We start from the raw sequence: 26,099 nt of genomic DNA, 5'->3' as shown, positions 1-26,099 counted from the left end.
AAATTGAAAGAATCTGCAATATTGCTCAATGGAAAGATAAATATAGATGGATGGTTCCAATTTGGTATGGAAAGAAATATACCTATACTCGTTGGTATTGTGGATGATAGTATTGCATATTATTTCAGTGTTCTTTAGTATTTTACTTCAAGCGTTTATGCAGCATAATATTATGAACGCCCAAAAGTTTCGATTTCACCAAAATACTTCGCAAGTGATTCTTTGACAGATGTACTGACCCCAAATAAGAGTCTTCCACAATTCCTTCAATTCTAATGTGATCTTAATTTGGAATTACCATGTGACCTAATTTTCACAATTCAACTAGGCAATATTATACACAATCGCTTATTCTGCCATTTTCGTGCTTTCCTGAATCTCTTTGAGAATTATTCCTTCCAAAGCCGTAATGCCTTTTATTTTTTACCGCTTACCACCTGTTTTCAAACTCCTCGCAGTACTGGGCCCATAACCTTTCGTTTTTATTGTTTTTCGAATGGTAATATGATTCATTTCTGTTTATTTACTCTCAAATAATATATAGGGTCTTTATAAATGTAACATCGCAGTATTGTATAGTGAATATTTTTCATACAATGATCGTAGTAGCCTTTGAAATATTCTTAATACCTACACTTCGCGGTTCTGGAAACAAATAGTTAACAAAATTCGAAATGAAATTACCTTATAATATAGAGTTTATGATTTTCAATTTCGAATTTTTAACATAAAAGATAGTTGCCAGTAAATATTGGTGAGAACCTGTAAAAAAACTCAAAGGCCACTACGATGTTCAAACTACATACTACAATTATTCATAGATAAAAACCTAGAATATAAAAACCACGAACATTTTACTCTTCTGGGTTATTTCAAAAGGCTTGTATCCGCAGACATAAAATAAATCAAATACATGAACTGCTCAAAATAATTTGTTCACTATATAATTGAATTGCACTACAACAGAATTTGTTCAGCTTAATATGATCTGAAAGTGCAACACGATTACCTACTGTGTATATTCTGACATTTATTCTGAGACTAGTTTGTATTTACGAAACTAGTTTCTACTAGACTTCAATCATATTATTTTTCAATTTCTTCATGAGTTAATATCAACTTCAAACTTCCACTCAATGAAATGCCGAAATAGCCTTCACTTATAATGCCGTTGACATATAACTGAATTTTACACATTATACGAGCACTAGGTGGTAATTTTCAAGGTTAAAAGGCATAAAAGGTTATATTAAAAATTATCTTCCAATATTTAACATATTTTGAATGAGGTCAATTTACCCGACCAGTAACAAGACCATAATATTGGCAAGTAGAAAAATTTTGCCAACTTTTATATTACTCATGACGGTTCACCAAGTGACCTACTTTCTACCAAACCCGTATACCTATAGATCTATTTAATTAATTCATTCTTTCATAGATGAATATATCATTAGAGGAGAATACATATATCATTAAAATGATTCTTCTGAGTAAATGAATGAAATAAATCTGGATTTATTTCGTTTGAAAAAAATGACGATTAAGAATAAGTTCAATTTATGTTTTTAAAAAACAACGTTATTTTGAAATTTCGCTGAAATGAGTCTATATTTTTGCACGTTCCTTCCAGAGCGACCATTAAATTGTATGCAATGTTAGTACTCTGTGGTGCCGCCTATTTGTCCAACCCATAGATTTTTTTAACCTATCGTAAATACGATAACTTTTGAAAGAGAAAACCTAAAGGCTCAAAACCTACAGGGTACCTTTGAGGTCTGTTAAGTTCATTGATATGTCAAATCTAGTCATCAGAAGTTTCTTCGGTCGAATAGAAACTTAAGTAAATATATTTTCTGAATAACGACATTAAAACTTATGAGTAATCAACAAGATCATTCCACTAGATCATTAAAAATAAAATTTTGCATTTTCGATGCATAAATTAATGAGACGACACTACGACATGTAATATCATGCACAGATTAATCCTTCTGTGAGGATTTTACATATATTGCTTTTCATTAGCTAAAAACTATTGTCTATTTAAAATTGAAATGTTAAATAATAGTATATTATTCAACGAGCGGTAATGTAGGTCATAACTCACGCAGATGATGTTTGCAGCACGAGCCGCAGGCGAGTGCTGTAATTCATCAAGTGAGTTATGACCATTACCGCAAGTTGAATACTATACTTTATCTACGACTATATCAATAAATACTAAGAAAAAAATACAGACTTAGAATAAAGACAGAAGGAACGGGAAATAAACATAATGTGCTCGATCCCGTACAAGAGAGATGGAAACTTAGTGCCACCAATCACAATCGAACTAGCTTCGGCTAGCTCGAATCCAGTACAGAGTACAGACATAGAAATTTATTAAAAAACCTTAATAATTGCCTATAAAAATGCATTAAAATATACCAAAAAATATTCTCTGTAAACGATGACTTAATGATCTTACATCCATCTTGAAAATTTTTTTAAACTCCTTTATATTTTTTCGGGCAATTAATTCTGTATGGTAACATTAGCTGTTTGTCTTTTGGAAATGTATACCTTTATAATATTTCATCTTCACTATCTGAATTAATCGTTTTCAGCAAAATATTCACAATAATTAGATATCAACTTAATTTGAAAACGTCAAAAGTGACATTCCCTCGGACTATCCTCCCCTCAATAACAATAATGGAATGTTCCTTTTCGGCCAATCGAATAGAAGCAGAGAAGTATAGAAGCACAGATCCATATTTTCCTATTTATAATAGTGAGTTATAGTAGTGAGTTATTATAAATCACGCTGTTTGTTAATAGATACTATTAATTGCTCAAAAGCAGTTGAATAATGAGTATATAATTCAATAGGAGTAGATAAATATTATTATTATTATCCCCCGACTTTAGCCTATACGCGTAGGATGAAAAAATCTCCTCGCCGCCGGCTTCTCACTCCCCGCTAAGAGGAACATTCACTCAATCCTAGATATTTAAAATATAAGAAGGGAAGGGCTCGGTCGTGTCCGGCCCTTGTGTTCTCCTTTTATTATTATTATTATATAGTTCATTCCGAGGTTGATTCAGGAATTATTGGCATCCTGGGCGACTGTGGAAAATCAATATCAATGTACCATACAAAATTTGCGATATTCAAACGAGAACCTGATCGTCAATCAATATTTTAGCTCTTTTCAAATTAATATTCGATTTTTTCATCTCATATACCGAGTTTTTGACCTTAAAATGAAATTTTTTGATACGGCCCTGCAATTTTCTTAAATTTTTTTCGTGAACTGATGGACAATGCTTTTAGTAACAATCCTGTAAAATATCAGCGAGAAATTTACTATTTTAACGAAGATGTAGGAGTAGGAGTTCATAGTTTCAGCAATTTTTCATGAATCATCCTATATTTCATGAATCATCCTATATTTCTGAAATCAATATGGGACAATACTCATTCAGTTTGCCGTCCTTTATCTCCACTGATCCGTTGTCCCTTACGTCACCAGTCACCCTGTATATTGATGAGATGATAGGTTTCCTGTTGAGGTATCTTATCCCATTCTTCTTGAAAGGCTGAATTACATACGTCTTGATAGACGGCTGTGGCTGAACCACGAATCAAGCTGTGTAAAATCGATATCAATGTACCATACAAAATTTGCGCCATTCAAACAAGAACCTGAATAATCAATATTTTAGCTCTTTTCAAATTAATATTCAATTTTTTCATCTCATATACCGAGTTTCCCATATACCGTGTTTTTGACCTTAAAATGGAATTTTTCGATAAGGCCCTGCAATTTTCTTAAATTTTTTTTTCGTGAACTGATGAACAATGCTTATAGTAACAATCCTGTAAAATATCAGAGAAAAATTTACTATTTCAACGAAGATGTAGGAGTTTCAGCAATTTTTCATGAATCACCCTATATATCTGAAACCAATACCTTATGGGACCAATACTCATTCAGTTTGCCGTCCTCTATCTCCACTGATCCGTTATCCCTTACGTCACCACTCACCCTGTATATTAATGAGAAGATAGGTTTCCTGTTGAGGTATCCCATTCTTCTTGAAAGGCTGAAGTACATACGTCTTTATGGACGGCTGTGGCTGAACCACGAATCAGGGCCGGCGTTAGGGGTGAAACAGTAAAGCGACCGTTTCACGCACCTCTTTTTGAGGGCAGTAATTCGATCCAGTTTGCTGGTCACTTTTTCATATTGTATCCTTGGTTTTTAAAAGCAACATAAGATTGTTCCGCTCCTCTGCGTTTGACAACATTCTCTGCAATAAAAATTTCCAAACCGCCTTTACTAAGCAGCCTGTATAATAAATAACCCATGGCAACACAACCAATATAAACGGAATTCCCTATTACCCTCTTTGAAAGAGGGATAAAATCATTATATATTTCACGAAGACGAAATACAACACTACCTTCGGTTTTCGCTTGCGAATTATTTGAAGGCCCGATGTTTACACATTCAACTGATGGAAAATTCCTACGATTTTACATTCAAAATTTGTTACTGTTGAATGTCAAATGTTTTCAGCATATTTGATGTTTGAATGTTTGATGCTTTTTCAGCAGAGTCGCTGAAAGATTCTTTGATTCAAGCGCCAAAATTACTTGCGTATGGGATATTGTAAAGACAATATCCCATACGAGGCACGGCCGACGCAGAGTGATGAGTCCAGCTTATGTTTGAGCATGCATGATGATGTGACGTGGTGAAAGACGAGATACAATTTTATTTGAAAAGGTGTGTGAAGCACACTGTTAGAAACATAGTATGGAGGGATATTGCTTATGGAACTGTAGGATTTCACATATGCCTACTTATGCGTTTCGTCCCTGGCACACACACCGGACTCATCAGTGTGACTTTGGTATATTTGTGTGTGCCGTGTCACAGACGCTTGGGGAATTTATTATAACGGGAGCCGCCGGGACTCAAACACGGCACCTTGTCGCATCTCGGTGAGGGAGAGTCTACACTCCTACCCTCTAGGCCACCGAGTGCTGTGTTTATTGTTGTTATGTGGAGCTTTATGAGCCGCCACATGACTCCCTCCCCAGTGACGGAGGAACGAAACTTATGCGTGTTACGAGGTCATCGGTGCAGCCGGGTGATTGCCGCCTAATCAGAGCTGCACCTCGTGGCATCGTGCGGACCGTGAATGCCGTCTATTCAGGTCCGCTATACCGCGGCAGACCAAGGAGCACGTCATGGGAATGGGCGTCTAGAGTTTCGTTGGAAATTGCAGATATATGGGAGCTACGCATCAACCTTCTGCTTTCCAGGACACATCGTTAAGACAGCCATTCCCATCACGTCGAGGTTGAGTGCTGTGTTGATGGAAACACGAGGCTCGGCGTGACATCGGCTCTAGTGTCCGATGGACACCCCAGTAGCCGTAACGTTGAGCGGGGCAGTGAGTCGCCTCTGCGCTCCAACGCCGCAGCTTTCCGCCATCACGTCGGGGTCACTAATGTAGCATTTCACGTATGCCTACTTATGCGCTTCGTCCCTGGCACACACACCGGACTCATCAGTGTGACTTTGGTATATTTGTGTGTGCCGTATCACAGACGCTTGGGGAATTTATTATTATCGGGAGCCGCCGGGACTCGAACCCGGCACCTTGTCGCATCTCGGTGAGTGAGTCTACCTATTAACGTCTAGGCTACCGAGTGCTGTGTTTATTGTTGCTATGTGGAGCTTTATGAGAAGCCGCCACAGAACTTAATCTCCTTTGATATTTTTTTAAAGGCAAAATGACTTATGTGCGTTACAACCAGGAGGTGATGGAGCCAAATGTTCTGCCCCAAATGCAGATGCTCTCCACCCCATTTTCCAACAAGATAATGCGGGACCGCATATAGCCAGGTTTAGGTTTGCCCATTTTGAAGATAATCAAGTTGATTTGTTGCCTGGCTGATTTGCAGTAATTTATCTGTAGGAGCATGCCTATCTGTTGGCAATACTAATGATGCCCGTGCATAAGAATCAATAGGAGCAACAGTTTGCGGATGTAAAATAGGAGATAGGACACAGATGTATTAATAGCATTACTCATTTTCAAGGCTGTGAAAAATCACCCGATTCTTTAAAACAAGGATGTCAATGAATCGATCCTCGATAATCTATGTAAATGGATCCGCAATGTGCTAAAAAATGTACCATTCACTTGAAACATTCGCACGTAACTCATCAGCAGATATGAATAAAGAACAGTCTGGTACAATGTAAACTCAGAATCTTTCATTATCTGTTTGAACTTATGCGATTTCGCGTGTAGTCGTTAAAAGTTGAATGAAATGCAACCGGAATCCGAGGAAGGTCGACCTACTTCGGAAATATGTCCTCGAAGTTCAAGAAATGTGTGAACGAACCGGAGTGAGAAGACAGTAATGCTCATTCATTGTTAGATTAACGTAAGATCGTTGTGAAAGATCTTAAATCATAACTAATCAGTTTTTTCTGTGCTCCAGAATGACCATTGAATTTAAAACAATCGCCACGCAATTCTTCGATCTTAGAACTACTGACAATTCGACGAATACTTTCAACTTCAACTATGATTAAAAGCTTGAAATGAGTTATTCTTTTCGGAATCCCGGAGAAATTTTCTAGATTCTTATCTCTGAATTCCTCAGTGAAACATGAAAAATTGGAAAAGCACTGGAGCAAAATTAGCAGCTTTTGAGCAGTTTCTTGTTTCTTGTTTGTCGTTCAATCATCCGCCAATCGTGCACTTGGAGACCACAAATCTTTACTTCAGATTTCAACTTTTTTTTCGATACCTTGCCTCAATTTTCTGTGGTTCTGATGACGCTATCAACAGGAAATTTTGCATTCTACAATTCATTGTTATTCTAAAATATACACCTATTCTCTCAAATTCTCAACTCGGTTGGTTATCCACTGAAGCAGGGCCGCCGCCAAGAGCGGCATACCGGACATTTTGCCGGAGCGGCAAATTATAGAGGGGCGCAAAGTCAGTTAATAAAACAAGACTTTTGGCACGTTTAAGAACTACGTCTTTTTTTTACTATAGCTTTACAAATAGAGCGTCGTACAATGCAGGACGTTTTTCGATGAAATCGACAAAACGTCGTTTGATAAATTTGACAAGGAGATTTAAATTGAAAATTACGATTTTATATGAAATTGAATTCCTTCAAAGAATTACCTGACGGAAAGAAAATCCGAATCCTTTAAAGGAAATTTATATGATTTAGGTAAAGCAGGGCGGCGAAATTTTATTTTGCCGGTGCGCCAAAATGTTTGGCGGCACCCCTGCACTGTAGTACCTATTAGTTTTCTTTCAATATTATTTCTTCTGTGATTCATATGATGTGAACAGCTCAAAATTATGCACGAAGATTCAAGGTTGATTTTGTTATTTTGTTTCTCTAATTCTGTGGTTATTCCGTTCATTCTTCCACATCTTGTAGAACAAAATCGTGCGAGAATATATCAGAAACGTACAGTTTTCATGGTTATATTTTATTATTCTATGTTGGTACTCCGAACTTTCCGCCACGGCTTTATCTGTCAATTCATCAATTTGCCTCAAAGAAATCAGTTCTGCCAACCAACATTTTTCAATGCAAAAATCACTAAAATATATTTATGGGAATATTTCATTAATTTCAATTAAAATGCAATGAATTAGAGAAAATAATGTATAATACTCGTACAGAAGGCTCATTCTACCACTCGTTCATTCCAAAACTCGCCACTTCGTGGCTCGTTTTTGAATTTTGAACTCGTGGAAGAATATCAATGCCTTCTGCACTTGTATTATAAATAACTATTCTATACTCAAAATCACAACTTCTTCGGTTTTGATGTCCCGCAAAAATTGCATTGGGTACATTTTTCGATCTTCTTCTTGAATTTTCTCTGGTTATGGTGATGCAATTTCATCATGAAATTTTGCATGAAGTTTTAAACTGTTATTTCACATATAAATGCATCATTTCATTTCGATCGAATCTGTAGTTTTGGATTTATCAAGAAAAACATTTCGAATGCCCATATTTACGAAATCCCTAGTCGGAATACAAACTCAACAGCGGCTTCAGAGAACTGAACCTAACCTTAACATTTCAAGTTCCTATAGGTTGTTCCATTGAAGATTTATCGTGTTTACAGCCTTACGAACGGCACCACAGAATGCTGTAATCTTGACGAAATTAAGAGTTGTTCTAATAGGATTTATGGCTCAGTAAGAACTAAAATTATTATACGAGGGCGGTTTGATAAGTCCGTGACTTTTTGAATTTCCCAGTTACTTCCAATGCAAAGTGTGTCCGTTATCTGTGATCTATCATTGGGCAACATTCTAATTTTCAGCAAGTTACGACTTGCAGTCGCTGTTTTCTAACCGTTCAAAGAAGACCACCCCTTGAATTTTTCAGAAAATGGAAAAAAGTGAATTCCGTGCGCTGATTAAGCATTACTTTTTACGTAAAACGCTCCAGAAACCAAAGAACAATCGAAACAATGGGTTGCAAGGGGTGAACGTGGACCAAAGAAGGCAAAACAGAGTCTGTCAGCCAACAAGGTCATGGCCACAGGTTTTTGGGATGCACGCGGTGTCATTCACATTGATTGCCTCGAGAAAGGTAAAACGATCAACGGCGAATATTATTGAAAGCTTTTGAAGAGATTCGACGTTGATTTGAAGCAAAAACGGCCGCATTTGGCGAAGAAGAATGTGCTGTTCCATCAAGAAAATGCACGTGTGCACACTTGTCGAATCACGATGGCCAAAATCCACGAATTGCGCTACGAACTGCTACCTCATCCAGCTTATTCTTCAGATTTAGCCCACTGCGACTATTTTCTGTTTCCAAACCTCAAGAAATGGCTGAGCGGTAAGAGATTTGAGTCGAATGAAGAAGTCATTACCGAAACAAACGCCTATTTTGAGAGCCTCGAGAAAACCTATTATTTGAAGGGAATAAAAAATTAGAAAAACGCTGGACTGAATGTATCGAGCTAAAAGGTGATTATGAAGAAAAATAAAATGTTTTTTTGTCGAAAAAAATTTGTTTCATTCAAAAAGTTACTGACTTATCAAACCGCCCTCGTATGTAATATTCCAATTCGGTATTGAATATTGATTGCATCTATAAGTTTTATTAAAATCATATGAATAAACCAACAATTGAATCAATCATATCCGAAACAATGAAATCGAAAATATAAAATAAATCGAACAGGAATCAAGAGATTTAAATCTGTCTTATAATATGATCATTTACATCTAACTCTAAGGACAAATCATGCAATCATACATTGCAGTTAAGATGAAAAAAAAAACATCGATAAGAAAATGTAGATACCTATCTGAGGAACGGTGGCATCGTACTTTGAATAGACAGTTTACATACATTTTTAGCTAAACAGACCATTTTTAGAAATAATCCTGAAACACGTCGATTTTTCATTTAATTTTACCGTATTTTAAAATAACAATCTAATAATAATAAGGTGCATATGTATTTTGTATTTTTTTATTGTAACATGATCTACATCTGTGGAGATATAATGGATCAAATGAAATGGATTATTATTATACAGGGTGAATAACTTTCGAGTAATGATGTCACCGTAATTTTTTTTTAAATGGAACACCCCCATTTTGTCTCAATTTTCCGATTACTCTAGCTGAGCTGATTCCAAAAATGCACCTATCACATGTTGATTCCAATTGGTACAGGATGGACAAAAATACAAGTTTTGTGTGTGCTCATAAAGTAACGCGTAACGTTCTTTAATAGTTAAATTAACAATATTATCAAGAATACTTATTGTCTAGCGGCAATTGGTTTGAATGTAACACCCTGTAATTTGTTACATTTTTGAATTAACAAAAATGAGCTGATTCCAAACATGTTTGTTACTCGTGGTTCTAGCAGACAGAATATGAAAGAAATCATTTCTAATTTGTATACATTTTTATTAATCTAAAAATGTAACAAACTACAGGGTGTTACATTCAAACCAGTTGCCGCTAACAATAAGTATTTTTGATAATATTGTTAATTTAACTAATGAAGAATGTTACGCGGTACTTTATGAGCACATACAAAACTATTGTATTTTTGTCCACCCTGTACGAATTGGAATCAACATGTGATACATTTTTGGAATCAGCTCAGCTAGACTAATTGGAAAATTGAGACAAAATGGGAGTCTTTCATTTAAATAAAATGACGGTGACGTCATCAGTCGAAAGTAATTCACCCTGTATATTAGATTATTATTTTAAAATACGGTAAATTAAAATAAAAACTCGACGTGTTCCAAGATTATTTCTTAAAATGGTCTGTTTAACTAAAAATGAATTTGTTCCATACTTTACGGACACAGTGTATATTCAATCAAGTATCCTGGAAGAAACTATTATCCTTGTATGTGTATGTTGGATGAGCAAACAAATATCAAGAAGGATTTCTCAGAAAAGCATAACAGAAGAATACTACTCAATGATGTAATTCCGTTCCCTGAGTTAGTTCATCGAAATCCACTGTTCAATACATGAATTCTTCATACCAAAGTGTTTCAAGGAAAGTGATTCAGACAATCTCTTCTCTCACACATCGCAATAGAACTCGCTCAAGAACAATATTCCTAATTTTATCTCGCATAAAGATACTTGGGTTCAATAATTATCGACGCTATTTTAGATATTTTAGTCATTTCCAATAATACATTTCGAAATCGTCTACAATTTGTATTTAGGTATTCCTGAAATTGTAAGTTTGTAAAAAGGGCTTAATAAAAATGGGTTTTTACATTCCAAAAATAACCAAAATATTAAGGTGGCTCATTCGAGCTAAAAAATTTTTGGCGAAAACGGTTCATCAAAATTACATTTTTCATACATCGTCATAAAGAGGCTTCCAAGACCTTCAAATAAGTATCAGTCAATGCCTCTCCCTTATTCAATTTTCAGGGGTTGAAGCGTCCCCTCTTATGGGTTGCTCGTTCAGGGCTCAAATATACACGAAAAGATGCCCCTCAAACAAATTCATTTGACGTATTTCGGGAAATTTTTCCAATCATTATGGGATAAGAAATATACGGATTGGCATGTCTGAAATGGAACACCCTGTATATACATCACTTAATTCTAAAATTTGTTTTCATGTTTTTTTCCATTTCAAAACCAGTTCTGAACTGACTCTTCGAAATTCAGATTTTGATTATTTTGAATAATAAGCCTTCTGGATAAAAAGCCAATTTTCTTAAACTATTGGTTTAATAAATATTTGTAATTTTGGAATGATCGTTGTTGAGCGGGTAGGAATCACAACAACTACTACTACTCTACTATTAAGTGTTAACATTCAAATTCCTTATACAAGGTGTTATGTAATAAGTGTCTGATTCCTCAATTATTTATAAGGTGAAAAGTTCATATGAGCATGGGTCCGCAAGGCCTTCATTTTGGAGATAGACGGTGTTAAAAATTTACTTTTATTTTGGTAAAGTTTAAATAATTACGATAACAATAATAATAACTATGCGTAAAGATATTATATTTGACATAACAGCACAAAAAAAACATTGGAATAAACTACTTGATACTGCTTATTTTCGAAGAGTTCGCGAGAAGATTGGATGCATCGATCAATTTAAATCAAAATATCTCAAAAACGGCTGCTTGTAGCAACTTCTGACAAGCATACCCTCTTCACGTAAAATTGATAAAGAAATCGATTTTATTCTAGAAAATGTGATACATACCTGCACGACAAAGTGGTGATTTCCTAAGACCTGTACACCTACAGGAGCGTCACCACGCTCCCTTCAATTAAGGGCCATACTAAGATCAAATTTGAATTTCCCACATTGAGAAATCCACAAATATAGGACACTTATTACTTAACACCCTGTATTTCCATAACCACAGATCGACTATTGACTAGGTTGAAATTTACTTTGAAAACCTAAATTAATCACTATTCATGCTGAATTCCAAAAGAATCGAGGTATTTTTTATTTTCATTAAAATAATTAATAATTATTATTAATATTATTGAATTAATTTAATAATATTAAATATTAGCGTTAGTATTTCTTTCTTTTTTTATTCACATATTATATTATTTTTTCCAGAGAAACTTTATGATAGAGCTGAGAAACAAAGATATGATGGGTGGTTCAACAATATTGCACATCCGAATTGGGGAGCTAAAGGTGAGTATTTCTCTATTTCATACATTCTATCATCATGAGAAATTTTGGATACATCCTTGTGGTTGCCAAAAATGTTGATTGTTTCTTGAATAAATTATTCTTCCTTCAAATAAAAAATGTCATCTCAATCGAACCTTCAGTTTCATCAAGAAAATGAAATTAAAATGTTTCAACATTTCATCCATGGCCTGCCGAACAGACGGACTCATATTATTGAATTTGACCCGGAATTTTTATCAATAATAGTTATTTTCTTAACAAGTGCGGAGAGTGGTACTTTTTCTCAGGAAACTGCAGTTGAATGCGGGAAAGACACTTTCCGCAAGACAAAGAGTTAGGAACAACATTTTTCCTACATGATGCGCTTGAAAAAAATTGAAACTCAACGGATTTGATCCCACATACACATGAATGACAGACGTAATTCTGCATGTGCATTCGGTGCATAGCAGACATGGCAGAATTTAATTTATTTTTCAATATTTACGTGCGGAAAAATCTAATGGTATTTCTTTTACACGCACGCATAAGTGACACTTTGTGTCTTAAAATACCTGTTGAAAAAGAGTTAAAATGCACACTTGTACTAAAATCAATATTAATTATAATTTTGCGATTAAACTATAATCGATTGAGAGCAATATCAATTTGAAATTCTTGAAATGCAGACATCGTACGAAATGATGTAATATCCTGTATAGGGAACAAGCTCTCAAAAAACGAAAATTGTATATTCTGAAGGGCTAATTTATTCAGGAGCGAAGGACAAATTATAGCATAGATATAATATATCACAAAAATTACCATTTTTTTCTCAGATTCACATTATGGAACGAAATATTGAATTCGCATTTTTTCCTCAAAACTGCATAAAGTTATACAATTCGAATTTTTAGATTCTAAAAACTTCTGGAGTAACAAGCTTTCACTATTAAATTTCTTTAAATTATCATTGAACTAAAATATGGATCGATCGAGATCGAAATGACGTGAAGTCCGTTTACTCAAGGTATTGAATAGATTATGATTTATTGGATATTTGCCTTGAGGTAAATATTATATTCTCAAGTAATTCAAACGTTTATAGGTCAATTTAACAAATCCGTACCTAGAGATGTCGACAATAAATTGCGACAATAATCAAAAGCCTATAATTGGTCTATTCTCTTTCGTCAAGAATTCCTTTTTCAGAATTGACAGAAATTCCAATTGATTCGATTTCAACAGAAAACTGAAACAGGAACGCTTTGAATTGAATTAAGTTCTCCGAATAATTATTCAAATTTATCAAAATCGTGAGTGTTCTCGATTTTGCTTTTGGCTTTGTGAGCATAATTCTCACTCCTTATTGAACTCACATAAACATGTATCATTCAGATGATCCCGAACTTGTACAAAAATATATCAACACCTAGAGTATCAATGTAGTGTTTAAAATTTATGGTACTATGAAAAGTTATAATAATTATAATAGAGCGTCGTGATGATGATGGAACAGCCTGGATGTATGAGATTTATAACTATAATAATTTTAAAACCAATATTATCTATATAAATCTCATACTTACAGGTTATTCCATCATCGTCGCGACGCTTTATTATTGTTAATCGTTGAAATTTTCTGATTTTTTTTTGACACAGTACATACAGTTAGGCTCCATTAGAGTTACATTTCCAAATTGTTTGAAATTACAGAGGCTGTATTGAAAAAGTGTTAATGACCAATCATATGTTTTTTTTTCCTATAGAACATGAGAATGTTCTATAGGAAAAAAAAACATATGATTGGTCATTAATGAATTTTTTTAATGAATTTTCAGATTGCATGGAATGAATAAAGTCAAGTTTTTTCAAAGTGTCATATGCTTAAAAGATATAATAATAAACAAAACCTACAGGCTATACCATTTGGAATAAACCCTATATAAACGTTTGAAGGAGTCATCAATGAAATGCCTCATTTTGAATGATTATCAAAAAGTCGGTTCATTCTTCTAAGATTCACTTTGAATATCTCATTTGAATAAACTTATTCATTTCGGAGTCATTAGGAATTTCCAAACACCCTTTATTGAGGAAAATCTAAATATCTCAAAAACGTTACGTTTTAAGCATATGAAACTTCGAACAATCTTTGGTTAATTTATTCCAATTTCATTATTTATAAGTGATTCGATGATTGCTAAACGGAAACGTGACGATAAAAATCATACAGGGTGTTTCGTCATAAACTAGACTAGACAAATATATATAGTCGTGTAGATGACAACGGGGAAATCTTTTCATGATAACCTCGTTCTCGAAGAAGACGCGAGATACAGGGTGTTCAACAATCAACATCATTTCCGAGCACTATTCTATTGAGTGTAGTCAGTCACCTTTGAAGTTATGATTTCTGATCCCATCATAGTATTTTTGAGTGCTCAATTCAGAAAAGGTTAAGAACCCTGAAAAAAAATCAATGTGATTTTTTCTCGGTTGCCAAATTGAATTTCATTTTCTGAATGAAATCAATTTTTTGATTATCTCTGAGAAAAATTTTTTCGTATATCGAACAAAAATTTTCTTTCACATGTCTGCAGAGAAAAAGAATTCCACCCGACTTCACCTTTTTTGAATTAAGCACCCAAAAATACTTTGATGTGATCAGAAATAGTAACTTCAAAGGTGACTGATCACACTCAATAGAAAATTGCTCAGGAATGATGTTGAACACTTGGAATTATTCGCGATGAACTTGAACTATTCATCCAATATAACTTATATGAATCTTTAGAGACAAAGTGTTGCAATGAAATGTGGTTTTAAATTGAAAAAAAATAACAACGAAATACTGATTATGAGTTTTAAGGTATTGTTGAATTTCGGCATTAATATTTGCGTGAAATAAAAGAGCATCTAATGGCAAAAAAGTATATGATATATGGTTGGAACCTGGTTTGATACTAATGAAGTACTATGAAATACAGCTGGTTAGATGACTCGAAAAATTCCAATTCAATACTCCGTCTTTCTAGATGGGAAAGAGTTATTATTTTGCATGCCGGGAAAGAACAGAGTTTTATTCTATATAGAAGAAGTATTACTTTTCTTTCTCAGAAATATAAAAGTCTCCTGTTCATCTGAGCTTTCCCAATAGCGGTTTTAACAAATATTGCTCAATATTCCCGCATATTAGGTGATTGTTCTGGATAGTGCATCAATACATCGTACCACTCCCGCATTCTAACTAAAATCCCACCAATATATCAAGGTGGTTATTGGAAATCTGTTGAGAAAATAGAACAAAACATCGATGAAGGATGCTGCATTAATTAAAAAATAAAGAGTGGTCCATTATGATTTGGTTATATTTAGCAATCATAAGTTTTTACCAAAAAAGACAAAATTCTGTATCTCATGTTAAAAAGCATGAAGTTGAATATTTCACAATGGGAAAAAGTCTTCCAGTAGCTTTCGAAGTTTCTTAATCTTTTGGTGTTAACACAATTGTCTTGAATAGTCCTGATGACGCAACACTAAAATTTCCGTGGCCGTCATAAAAAGTGGTTTTCAAATTTAAGATACATTCGCTAGTTCCATGATATTCCAGCTGTAAATAAATATTACTATCGAAGAATTTTTCTGTGGTCCTTTCAACACATGTTCGACTTATACAGGGTGGCCACTTTTTCAATGGGATTGTATTGGTAACTTTTAAACCATAAGAGTTAGAAGGTCGGTCAAATGGTGAAAAAGTTGCATGCATAGAAGCATTATCAAGCAGTTCAAACAAATCGAGATTATCAGGGCCGGATTTCGAGATATCATAAGAAAATTAAATTATGTCATTTTGATTTTTCTTTTTTTCCCACTTTATTTCAAATATTATCAAAAAATGTTACAGGAATTTTTTATTCGACAGTAAATTATCCTCAATTTGACTTAATCAGATTTCGTATCCAACGTTTCGTACTCTCTGGGCCACCCTCAACCTCATTTTTTTCAATACGGACCTGCATATTTTATGACATTTTTCGAAATAACTTTTAACGCTGAATTCAACGATATATCATACAATGTCATTCAAAGTTGATTTTCAGGTGATTTTGACCCTCATCCAAATTTAATGGTGTGTATGTAAAAAAACCAGTCTATTAACGATATCAATGTTCTGATCCAAATTCAATCGAACCCAGAAAAAAAATCGGGAACTGGGGCCAGTGACTGGAATTTTTCAAAAACTGCTGTTAATAAAATAGTCAAGAGACGCGAATACAATGATTTTAAATTTGAATACCAAGTCTTGCAAAAATTATATCGTAATGATCACAAAATAAAGTTCGATTCTGTAATTTGTTTCAACGGAACAAATGACAAATACAACAATAGTGATACCTCGCGAGAAAATTGAGAATGTTTTGGAAGGTATTCAAGGAGACCAAACAAGCAAATGTATAAGAAGTATGGGTTCCAGAACCGTAAAGTGCATTTTACAAAATGATGGACATTTCGAACACTTACTTCATTAATTTTCATTTACTTTCATTTGATTTTTCTTTCACTAAATGATACTTTCTTTAATTATTATGAATTGAAATATTTAAATGATTATTATAAAAGAAGAACCAAAAAAACCAGTATACTGGTTTCTTGTTTTCATTCTAATATGTTCCATTTAGTTCAAGATGGGTAAGTTGATTTTCTTATCGAAATTTATTGCATATTGCATGTTGTTAATTAAACTAAATGAAGGTTATACAGATCCGACCCAAAGAATATTGGATAAGGGTCAAAATCACCTGAAAATCTACTTTGAATGCCATTGTATGATATATCGTTGAATTCAGCGTTAAAAGTTATTTCGAAAAATGTCATAAAATATGCAGGTCCGTATTGAAAAAAATGAGGTTGAGGGTGGCCCAGAGAGTACGAAACGTTGGATACGAAATCTGATTACGTCAAATTGAGGATAATTTACTGTCAAATAAAAAATTTCTGTAACATTTTTTGATGATATTTGAAATGAAGTGGGAAAAAAAAAATCAAAATGACATAATTTAATTTTTTTATGATATCTCGAAAACCGGCCCTGATAATCTCGATTTGTTTGAACTGCTTGATAATGCTTCTATGCATGCAACTTTTTCACCATTTGACCGACCTTCTAACTCTTATGGTTTAAAAGTTACCAATACAATCCCATTGAAAAAGTGGCCACCCTGTATACTCGATATTATGAGTATTTGCGAATATATAACATATTGGAGTCATAATATTATTTTTGTTTCATTTTAAATGCAGAACTACATGGTAATCAACATAACTCTGAAATTTTCAAAATCTTACTTTGATGAGTGATAAAAAATATGTCAATAAAATAATAAATAAATAAATTTGTAATAAAATGAAAAAAGATGATGAATTTTCCCATATAGTCTCAACAATACAAATTTTGAGTATATGTAATGTAGGGTCTGCTTTACGCACGCCTATTAAAGCGACAAAAAAATCAAACACAGGAGGAGATCAATTACAATTCTATTTGTTTCTCATGTGATTGAATGTCTTTGGGAGAGCTATGAAGTAATATGTTTCATATTAGAAATATAATTATAACTTAAATGTTTTCATACCAACCAAAAAAAGTTATTGATCAACAAACAGATGATATCATGATAAAGAAAAAAAGATTATATGCCATATAATATGAATATTTCAGACCAGGTAACATATTGTTTGCTACATCTGTTTTGGTGTATTTTCTTCCATTCAAAGAATGAATCTGCATTTTTTATGAAAAAGTTCTATAATTTATTGGCAACTTGTTACAAAATATGATTAATGATCAATTACCTACATGCAATATATAATGTTGTGTAGCATTAATGATTATCTTATTATTATAATTTGAAATTGATGTATATCAGTATATCGGATTCTCAAGCTGCGAATTCTCGTATCGTCGATCTTGATACCTACTTCGTAAATGCTGCTTGATAAAAGATGTTAATATTAACATTGTATAATATAACTTGATCAAATGAATATTATTATTATTATTCATTTGATCTTGTTACAAAGTCGATAATTCTTTTCTTGCAACTAATATAACTTGAGTCATTCAAAATGAAAAAATATATAGATACCTATTTTTTTTTGTTTTTTGAAACGGACGGGATTATAATGAGGGAAAAGCAAAAGCAAGGTCTACGTAGGTATAGCTGAGGGATTTTATTCTCAGAAAATTATATTTTAGAACATTGAGTAATTTATTATAAGATTAAAACACAAATGATAGCAACCTGAATGATGTTATGCAAAACAGTATTGGAGCAAATATGTATGTGAAAAAAGAATAGAAGTGTAGGTACCCTTTGACTAAGAAGTTAAAAAAAACGTACCATGAACTGTATTAGGTGTCCCAAATTCGTTCTCTAGTGACTAGTGAAGCTGATATCATTTTCCACCCCATTAGAATTGCTTAGTGGAGTATACTTACACCCATTTACAAGAGTTCATTGAAATTTAATGCCGCCTTAAAATTGTAATCCTCCATTAAACGGCGCAGGTAGCCATTAACCTCCTCGTATTGGAGGATCAAAATTTTAATGACGGCATTAAGTTGTAATGAACGTTTCTGCAACTGGGTGTTAATCTTCGAAATTTTCATGGAAATCAATGAAAGCGTTCAGGAGTTATATCGGTTTAAAGTTCGAATGATGCTTTTTCGATGTTTGTAAGTGATGGACTGTTGAGGTGTTATCTCACAAACCAAATTGAATTGATTTTAGGACTACTAAGCAAATAAACTATTGATCTTTCCCTTGATATTACCCGCATTATCATAACCCTGAAGTCTCATAATTTTGAGTTGAAGAAACACTTTTTCTAGTTTGCAGACTATAACTTTTCGAAAATCAACTCCAGCCGTTTTTCCTGAAGAAATAAACACTAAAAAAAACTCCCTGATTTCCATAGTCATAACCACCTTTTTTTCATTATTCACACTATTCACTATTTTTGTAACACATTGGTATATCTCCTCCTCCTCTGTCCATGATCCTCCGCAAGGATGTGGTGGTTCTTGTAGTCCTCTTTTTTGTGATGCATATAACAGTTTATCGAATCTTTATTGATCTTCTCTACAGATTGGGTAAATAACTAACAAACTTTATAATTAATTATTTATTCATCACAGCTCATTGGATATTATAAAACTTTGAATTTTCCTGAGGATTATTGAAGAATTTTTTGACAAGAACAGATAAAAAACCATAAAGTGGTTCAGTTTCTTCTTAATTTTTTCTAAACTTCCAGTGGTTCACCAAAAAGAAATTCTGGTGGAAAGAAGCGGGCACTCTTTCAGAAAAAATATTACCCTTTAGATTTGCATTTAAAATTAGCATATTACATAACCCCCATTAATCCACCCCCCTTTTCTACGCCCTTGGCATCATCTGAGATATGTATAATGAGTATGGGAAGATAATGCGGCGCCTTTGGTGGTTTTTATGTTAAATTTCTTTCCTGTTTTTTCTAACTGAATTACATTTTGATTCGGTACTTTGAATCACCACACATGGAATTGTTGTTGATTAAGCTTGGAATGCCGCTCCTGGATTGTGGCGCTCTAGGCGACCTCCTACCATACTTACCCTTGGCGACGACCCTGTGACTCATGTGGCTCTTTGTTTTCCTTATTCAAGATTCTAGAAGAATAATTCATAGAAGAATTTCACCGTATCATTTTTTGATCAGTATAATTTTCAACCACTCATTAAGTTTCATCGTATCATTAACCTATCTTATTGAATTTCAGACAGTCGCCTCATCAGAAGAGCCCCTTCCGCATATTCTGATGGAGTTTACATGCTTGCCGGCCAAAACAGGCCAAGTGCTAGGAAGCTGAGCAGATTGTTCATGAGAGGGCTGGATGGCCTCAGTTCAATGATGAATCGTACCGCTTTATTGGCATATTTCGGCCAGTTGGTCACGAATGAGATTGTAATGTCAAGTGAAAGTGGATGTCCGATAGAGATGCACCATATAGAAATAGAGAAATGTGACGATGTGTATGACAAGGAATGCAGAGGTGATAAATATATTCCTTTTCATAGAGCAAGCTATGATAAGAAAACGGGGCAAAGTCCGAATGCTCCAAGGGAACAAGTAAGTTAGTTAATTGTAGCAATATTCGATTTTGTTCTTATGAAGTAACGATCCAAAGCAATTTACAGGCATTCATTGCATAAACTTGAGAATTATTTTATAAGTCCGATACTATTAGGTGATCACAGGAGTTCATGTCACCGTTGATAATAATTACTGAAACAGTTTAGAAAATACATGCACTGTCATGTATCCATTTATTCAAGCAATGGCAAGCGCAACGATCAAGGGAAGAAGTTGTTGCATGTCTGAACAATTTTCATTTCATGTCAAAACAATTTTCTATTTCGAACATTATGTAATCAATATGATAAGCATGAGCATATCAGATGAAAATTAAATCGAAACTAACCAAAACGAATTTTTTATTACGATATTGCGAATGAAATGTACACGCGTAAAATCACAGAATAAGTGAGTATGTATATCGGCAAAGGATTGACAACACAAACTAGAAACTGCCCGGTTTTTAGTCCAGTAAATACAGGTCTGAAATCATTTTCATCGAAAAAAGCTGCATTTTTGTGGTGAATGAATCGACAATAGAAATAGGTATACAGGGTGATTCACCGCGTTGGCCTATTAGACGTTTATGGAAAACCACTCATGATTTTGGGCTAAAAATTTGCATGTTGGGCTCTGCGATAATGATGTTTCTCCCTAAAATATTTGCAGATCTATACAACTGCCGGTTATACCAGTAATAGACTACTACTTCCTTCTTCCTTATTTCAAATGTCATACCCAGTATATTATTGCATCATTAGATAGCTTTTTTGATGAAAATTTTCTTAAATTTCTGCAGAAATATTTCAAAACAAATTTTCATTTTCGATTCTCCAAATACGTAGTATTATAAGATCAAAAATGTACAGAGTGTTTATAAATAAACACAAAAATAGTGGGGGTTACTTAAGTAAACTCTATACCTGAAAGAATACTTTAAGAGGAAGAAGAAGAACTTTACATGAGAAAAAACCGCAATTTCAAACTGTGAGGAGTAGTCGGAAAACACAGAAAGAAACTAAAATTCGATATCTCGATATCTAAATTTTACATTTCATGATTTAAAACTAATTTTTCGTTGGGATTGTTAGACATTTATAAACCAATACAATTTTCAATTACAAATAATTCGTTACAATTCTTGAAATTTTGAATTTAGTTATCCAAACATCGAATTTTAGTTTCTTTCTGTATTCTCCGGAAGTCACAGACTACTGCACACAGTTGGGAATTGCGGTTTTTCCTCATGTAAAGTTCTTCCTCGATAACATTGAAAGTATTTATTTCAGGTATGGAATTTGCTCAAGTAACCCCCACTATTTTGTACGTAGAATCAACTGAAATAATTCAAAATTCTCCCATAATAGGAAGGTTTATGGAAAAAAGTTCTAAAAAAAGTGGTAGAGCGGAGAATTCTTATATAAATGGAGTAATATAACTTTCTCAAAAATTTTTATACCATGTTTTTCTCGCAATTTTTCTGGTATCTTTTTATCTGGCAATAAATATTTCAAAATAATGAACGAGTATTAAAACTTAAGAAAGGGGGTGCGCACCCCCTGCACCTTCCCTCTGGATCTGCCACTGCTCGAGACTTACTATGTATGAGACTGATAAATAATGAAATACTGTGTATATATTGTAGAATTTTTAATTATTTTAATAAAAAATATTTTGAATTTCATGAAAGCTAGAAATCTGTTTTTGTAGTTCCTTTCTTCTCTGAAATTTTAAAATATCACTTATTTTCAGTTGAACCGTGTCACTAGTTGGATAGATGGGAGTTTTGTTTATAGTACAAGTGAACCGTGGGTGAATACAATGAGATCTTTCAAAAATGGTACATTTAGAACTGATGAAAGTGGATTGATGCCTATGAGAAATTCTATGAGAGTGCCATTGTTCAATAATCCAATGCCCCATATGATGAAAACACAAAATATGGAAAGGTTGTATTGTAAGTTAAAATTTAAGAATGCATAATACGAATGTGTATTAATCCGTTTATAACGATTAATGATTGTTCGAACGTAAACAGTGATGGTTTCTACTGGATAAAAATTCATTTTGGTTTATTATGTTAATATAAAACCCCCGAAATTGATTAAAGCAAAAATAAATCTTCTTCTACAGTTTTGGAATTTTTAGAATCCAAAGATCGAATGAAAATCCATCAGTCCACCGTACACGGATTCAAATAAAAAAATCAGATACCCATAGGAAATTTGAGGACACATTATCAGGAAACTCAGAACATATACTGCTATGATCCAACATCCCTCACTAAGTCCCGGGCCTAGTGTTTATATGGCACCTCCAGTGTCATATCACTCTTATCTCCTTAAGAAGGATTACCACCACGTGTTTTTCCCGTATCACTCAAACTTTGGTACCTATTCATTCCCTCTCTGACGTTCCTGCGATACCAAACTTTGTACGTTGAACGAAGTTGTACATTCGCTTCGTCTTCTTTTTTTGAGAAGCAGATAGCAGCTCTGTACGACGACTTTCACAAAATATTATTTAAACGTCTTTTGTGATGTTTTTGGTAGGTTTTTTTATACGAATATTCTGAAAATATCTCAGTGCTTTGTACAAAGTACATATCATCAATTTTTCGCCAAAAACGCAAAGTTACCAGAAGTTTTTTTTTTATTCGCTAGTTAAAAATATTAACTTTCTTCCATATAGATTATTGTTTGAGGAAATTATGTGAAAAGCCCATAAAAATCGGTGATATGTAAGAAGAAATATCTCTAATTTCATTTTGAACTGAGCAGCCTCTTGGTAGTGTTCCCTCTTAATACCAAGCTTCAAAAAAAGATTTCGGAACATGGGATAAAGTCTGGATCGAGATATTGAAGGTTAAGACGGTTAAGTTACTACATTTGTTATTGTTAGAAAAATGTAGAAGAAATATGTTGCAAGCAAAGCCATGGTTTGATCAGGGTCGCCGCCAGGACATGCAACGGATATTTTGCCGGGGCGGCAAATTGTAGTGGCTTAAAGTCATTCAATAAAATAAGAGAAATTTTTTGATATAAAAATGTTTCCTTATCGAAATAACCACACTTTGTATTGAAATAAAAATTGCCAAGCGCCAATTTTATTAAAATCAGATAGGCAGCCCAACCAATATAAACAGAATTCCCTATAAAAATAAATTCATTATGTATTTCACAAGGACGAAAAACAAAACTACCCTTTTCGAATTATTTGGAAGCCGATGTTCAAACATTCAACATATGGAAAATTCCTACGATGTTGCATTCAAAGCTAGTTACAGTAAAATGCCAAATATTTTCAGCAGAACACATGTTTGTGTTAATTCAGTTTACAGATCTATTTGGCTAAAGAGAAATTCCTTCTTTTGGAATAACCAAAAGAACCGTTTGAGATTGCTACTAGGTTTTATGAACAAAACTTGTATTTTCAGTATTGGGTGATCCTAGAACGAATCAAAACCCCGCTCTTCTAGCCTTAAGTATATTATTTTTTCGCTGGCATAATGTAGTGGCTGGACGTATTCAAAAACTTCATCGAACATGGACAGACGAAGAAATATTTCAAGAAACTCGAAGATACGTCATAGCAACGATGCAGGTAATTATAATTTTTGAATTTTTCTTCTACAGAAGATCGAATACTAAAAACACCCTTGAGTTATCATTTTTGGTAACTATCATCACAAAAATTAGAACAATATTTTTAAAGCTTTGCAGATAATGCATCTGACATCATATTTTTTGTTGGTAATGTACTTTCTGTTTGAAAGGAAATGCCATCAACTTTTATTCAACAAATAGTACATCCTGTATATTTTCCCAGATCTTGTGAAATCTGAATTATTTCAAATTCGTACATACTGAATTCGGTGGAAATAAATTGTAGAAATGAAAAATAAATCACTCTACAGTTACAGAATAATTAAATTTACTCATTTCAGAGAATAAAATGTGGCGGCTTCTCAATGTGAAATCCTACAAAAAATTCAGATAAAATCACTTCAAATGTTCAAAATACTCGCCATTCAGCACATGACAATATTTAAGCCTTTCAACAAATTTCTTTCCCAAACTACACGTATCTAATAGTTCATATTTATCAATAATTCCTTTTGTCAATTCCTGCAAGCATGTTGGTCGTCAAACGAGATTTAAGATAGCCCTAAAGAAAAAATCTAAAGAGTTGAGGTCCGGAGGTCGAGCAGGCCACGCCACTGTATGCAACATCTACGTCAATAAGTACATTGATTTAGAATATTTTCATTACAAATCCCTAACCCTTCTATCATAGAGATAATGCTCCAACTTATCGAAACCAACAACTGTTGATGCCAAGTCAGGCTTGTATATTGTCAGGAAGTAAACGACAAGTATTTGACTTTTTTTCCAAATAATCTAAAGTAAATAATTTTAACTATTCTCTAAACCTAAAGTGATTTATTTCCCATTTTTACGAATTATGTCCACTGATCTATGTACGAATTTAAAATAAAAAAACCTGTGAAATTATGCACAATATTGCATTTCTAAACTTGAAGGTTTTCCCGGTTAATCTAAGGGAATATTAGTAAATTTATCTCGTTCATATTGCATATATCATACCCTATTGATATGCTGTGAAATGAATATGAAAAAAATGCCATATTTTTTATTTTATTCGACGTTGGGTTACTGATTTTTTATCAAATCAAATCAATCAAACTTTGAGGTTTTACTTGGATTTGAAAAAATCTATATATTTTTTTATAGAACATTATAGTATATGAATACTTGCCAGCTTTCATTGGTCAAAAGTTACCGAAATATGGAGGATATAAGCAGGACATCCATCCAGGAATAGCTCATGTGTTTCAGAGTGCGGCCTTCAGGTTCGGGCATTCTTTAATACCTCCAGGATTGTACAGGAGAGATAGCCAATGCAACTACAAGAAAACATCAATGGGTCATCTAGCACTCAGATTGTGTTCAACATGGTGGGATTCTAATGTAAGAAGAATTTCTCATTTTATTTTCTTTCTATTTGGTGTCTTTCTCGGCTGAAGATCAATATATAAACTTACTTTTAATGATATATTACTTAGGCGTACAACTTTGCTTCCGCCTTTTTTTTTGCGAAATTCGAGGCTTTATCATAAAAAACTACATTTATGATTCAAAGTATTGTCCATCGCTGGCCACTTCTTTATCCCATCTTTCGGGCAGCGTACGAATCCCGCGTTGAAAAAACTGGTCATCTTTTGAATCTGGCCAGCCAAGCCGTGTGCCATTGATCGAAACAATTGATAGTCCGAGAGAGCAAAGTCTGGACAATACGGCGGGTTGTGTAGGTATGGCAGGCTTTTGTCATTTTATGCTCAAACGCATTAATTGCGTTTAATAACGATCGCCTGTGATTGTTTCAATCAGTTTTAACAACTAATAATACACTAGCTGGTCCCACCATGACCTTGGGACCGTGAATATTCGGTATGGCCGCCGACGTGAAAGCATGGCCGGTATATACCCATGATTTTCTGATTCTGATTCTAATGAACCCATTTTTTGTCTCCAGCACAATGCGATGCAGAAATCCTTTCCGTCTTTGCCTTGCAAACAGCTGATCACAAGCAATCAAACGACGTTCAACATCTCTCGGCTTTAACTCGTACGGCACCCAATTTCCTTGTTTCTGAATCATCCCCACGACTTTCAGGCGTTT

General features: G+C 33.8%; 1 protein-coding gene across 1 annotated transcript in view; it reads left to right on the top strand.

Annotated features, from left to right (window-relative positions):
* LOC123672985 (dual oxidase) overlaps positions 1-26,099 on the top strand; it is a 55,919-nt gene that overhangs the window by 4,832 nt on the left and 24,988 nt on the right. The window contains exons 2-6 of the mRNA XM_045607353.1: positions 12,159-12,239; positions 20,041-20,390; positions 22,149-22,353; positions 23,833-23,999; positions 25,151-25,387. Coding sequence (XP_045463309.1) covers positions 12,159-12,239; positions 20,041-20,390; positions 22,149-22,353; positions 23,833-23,999; positions 25,151-25,387 — 1,040 coding nt within the window. The remainder of the gene's footprint in view (positions 1-12,158; positions 12,240-20,040; positions 20,391-22,148; positions 22,354-23,832; positions 24,000-25,150; positions 25,388-26,099) is intronic.

Source organism: Harmonia axyridis, chromosome 2, assembly GCF_914767665.1.
Source record: "Harmonia axyridis chromosome 2, icHarAxyr1.1, whole genome shotgun sequence".
Classification (NCBI taxonomy): Eukaryota; Metazoa; Arthropoda; class Insecta; order Coleoptera; family Coccinellidae; genus Harmonia; species Harmonia axyridis.
The sequence above is the reverse complement of the archived record's forward strand: the minus strand, read 5'-3'. Positions and strand labels throughout refer to the sequence as shown.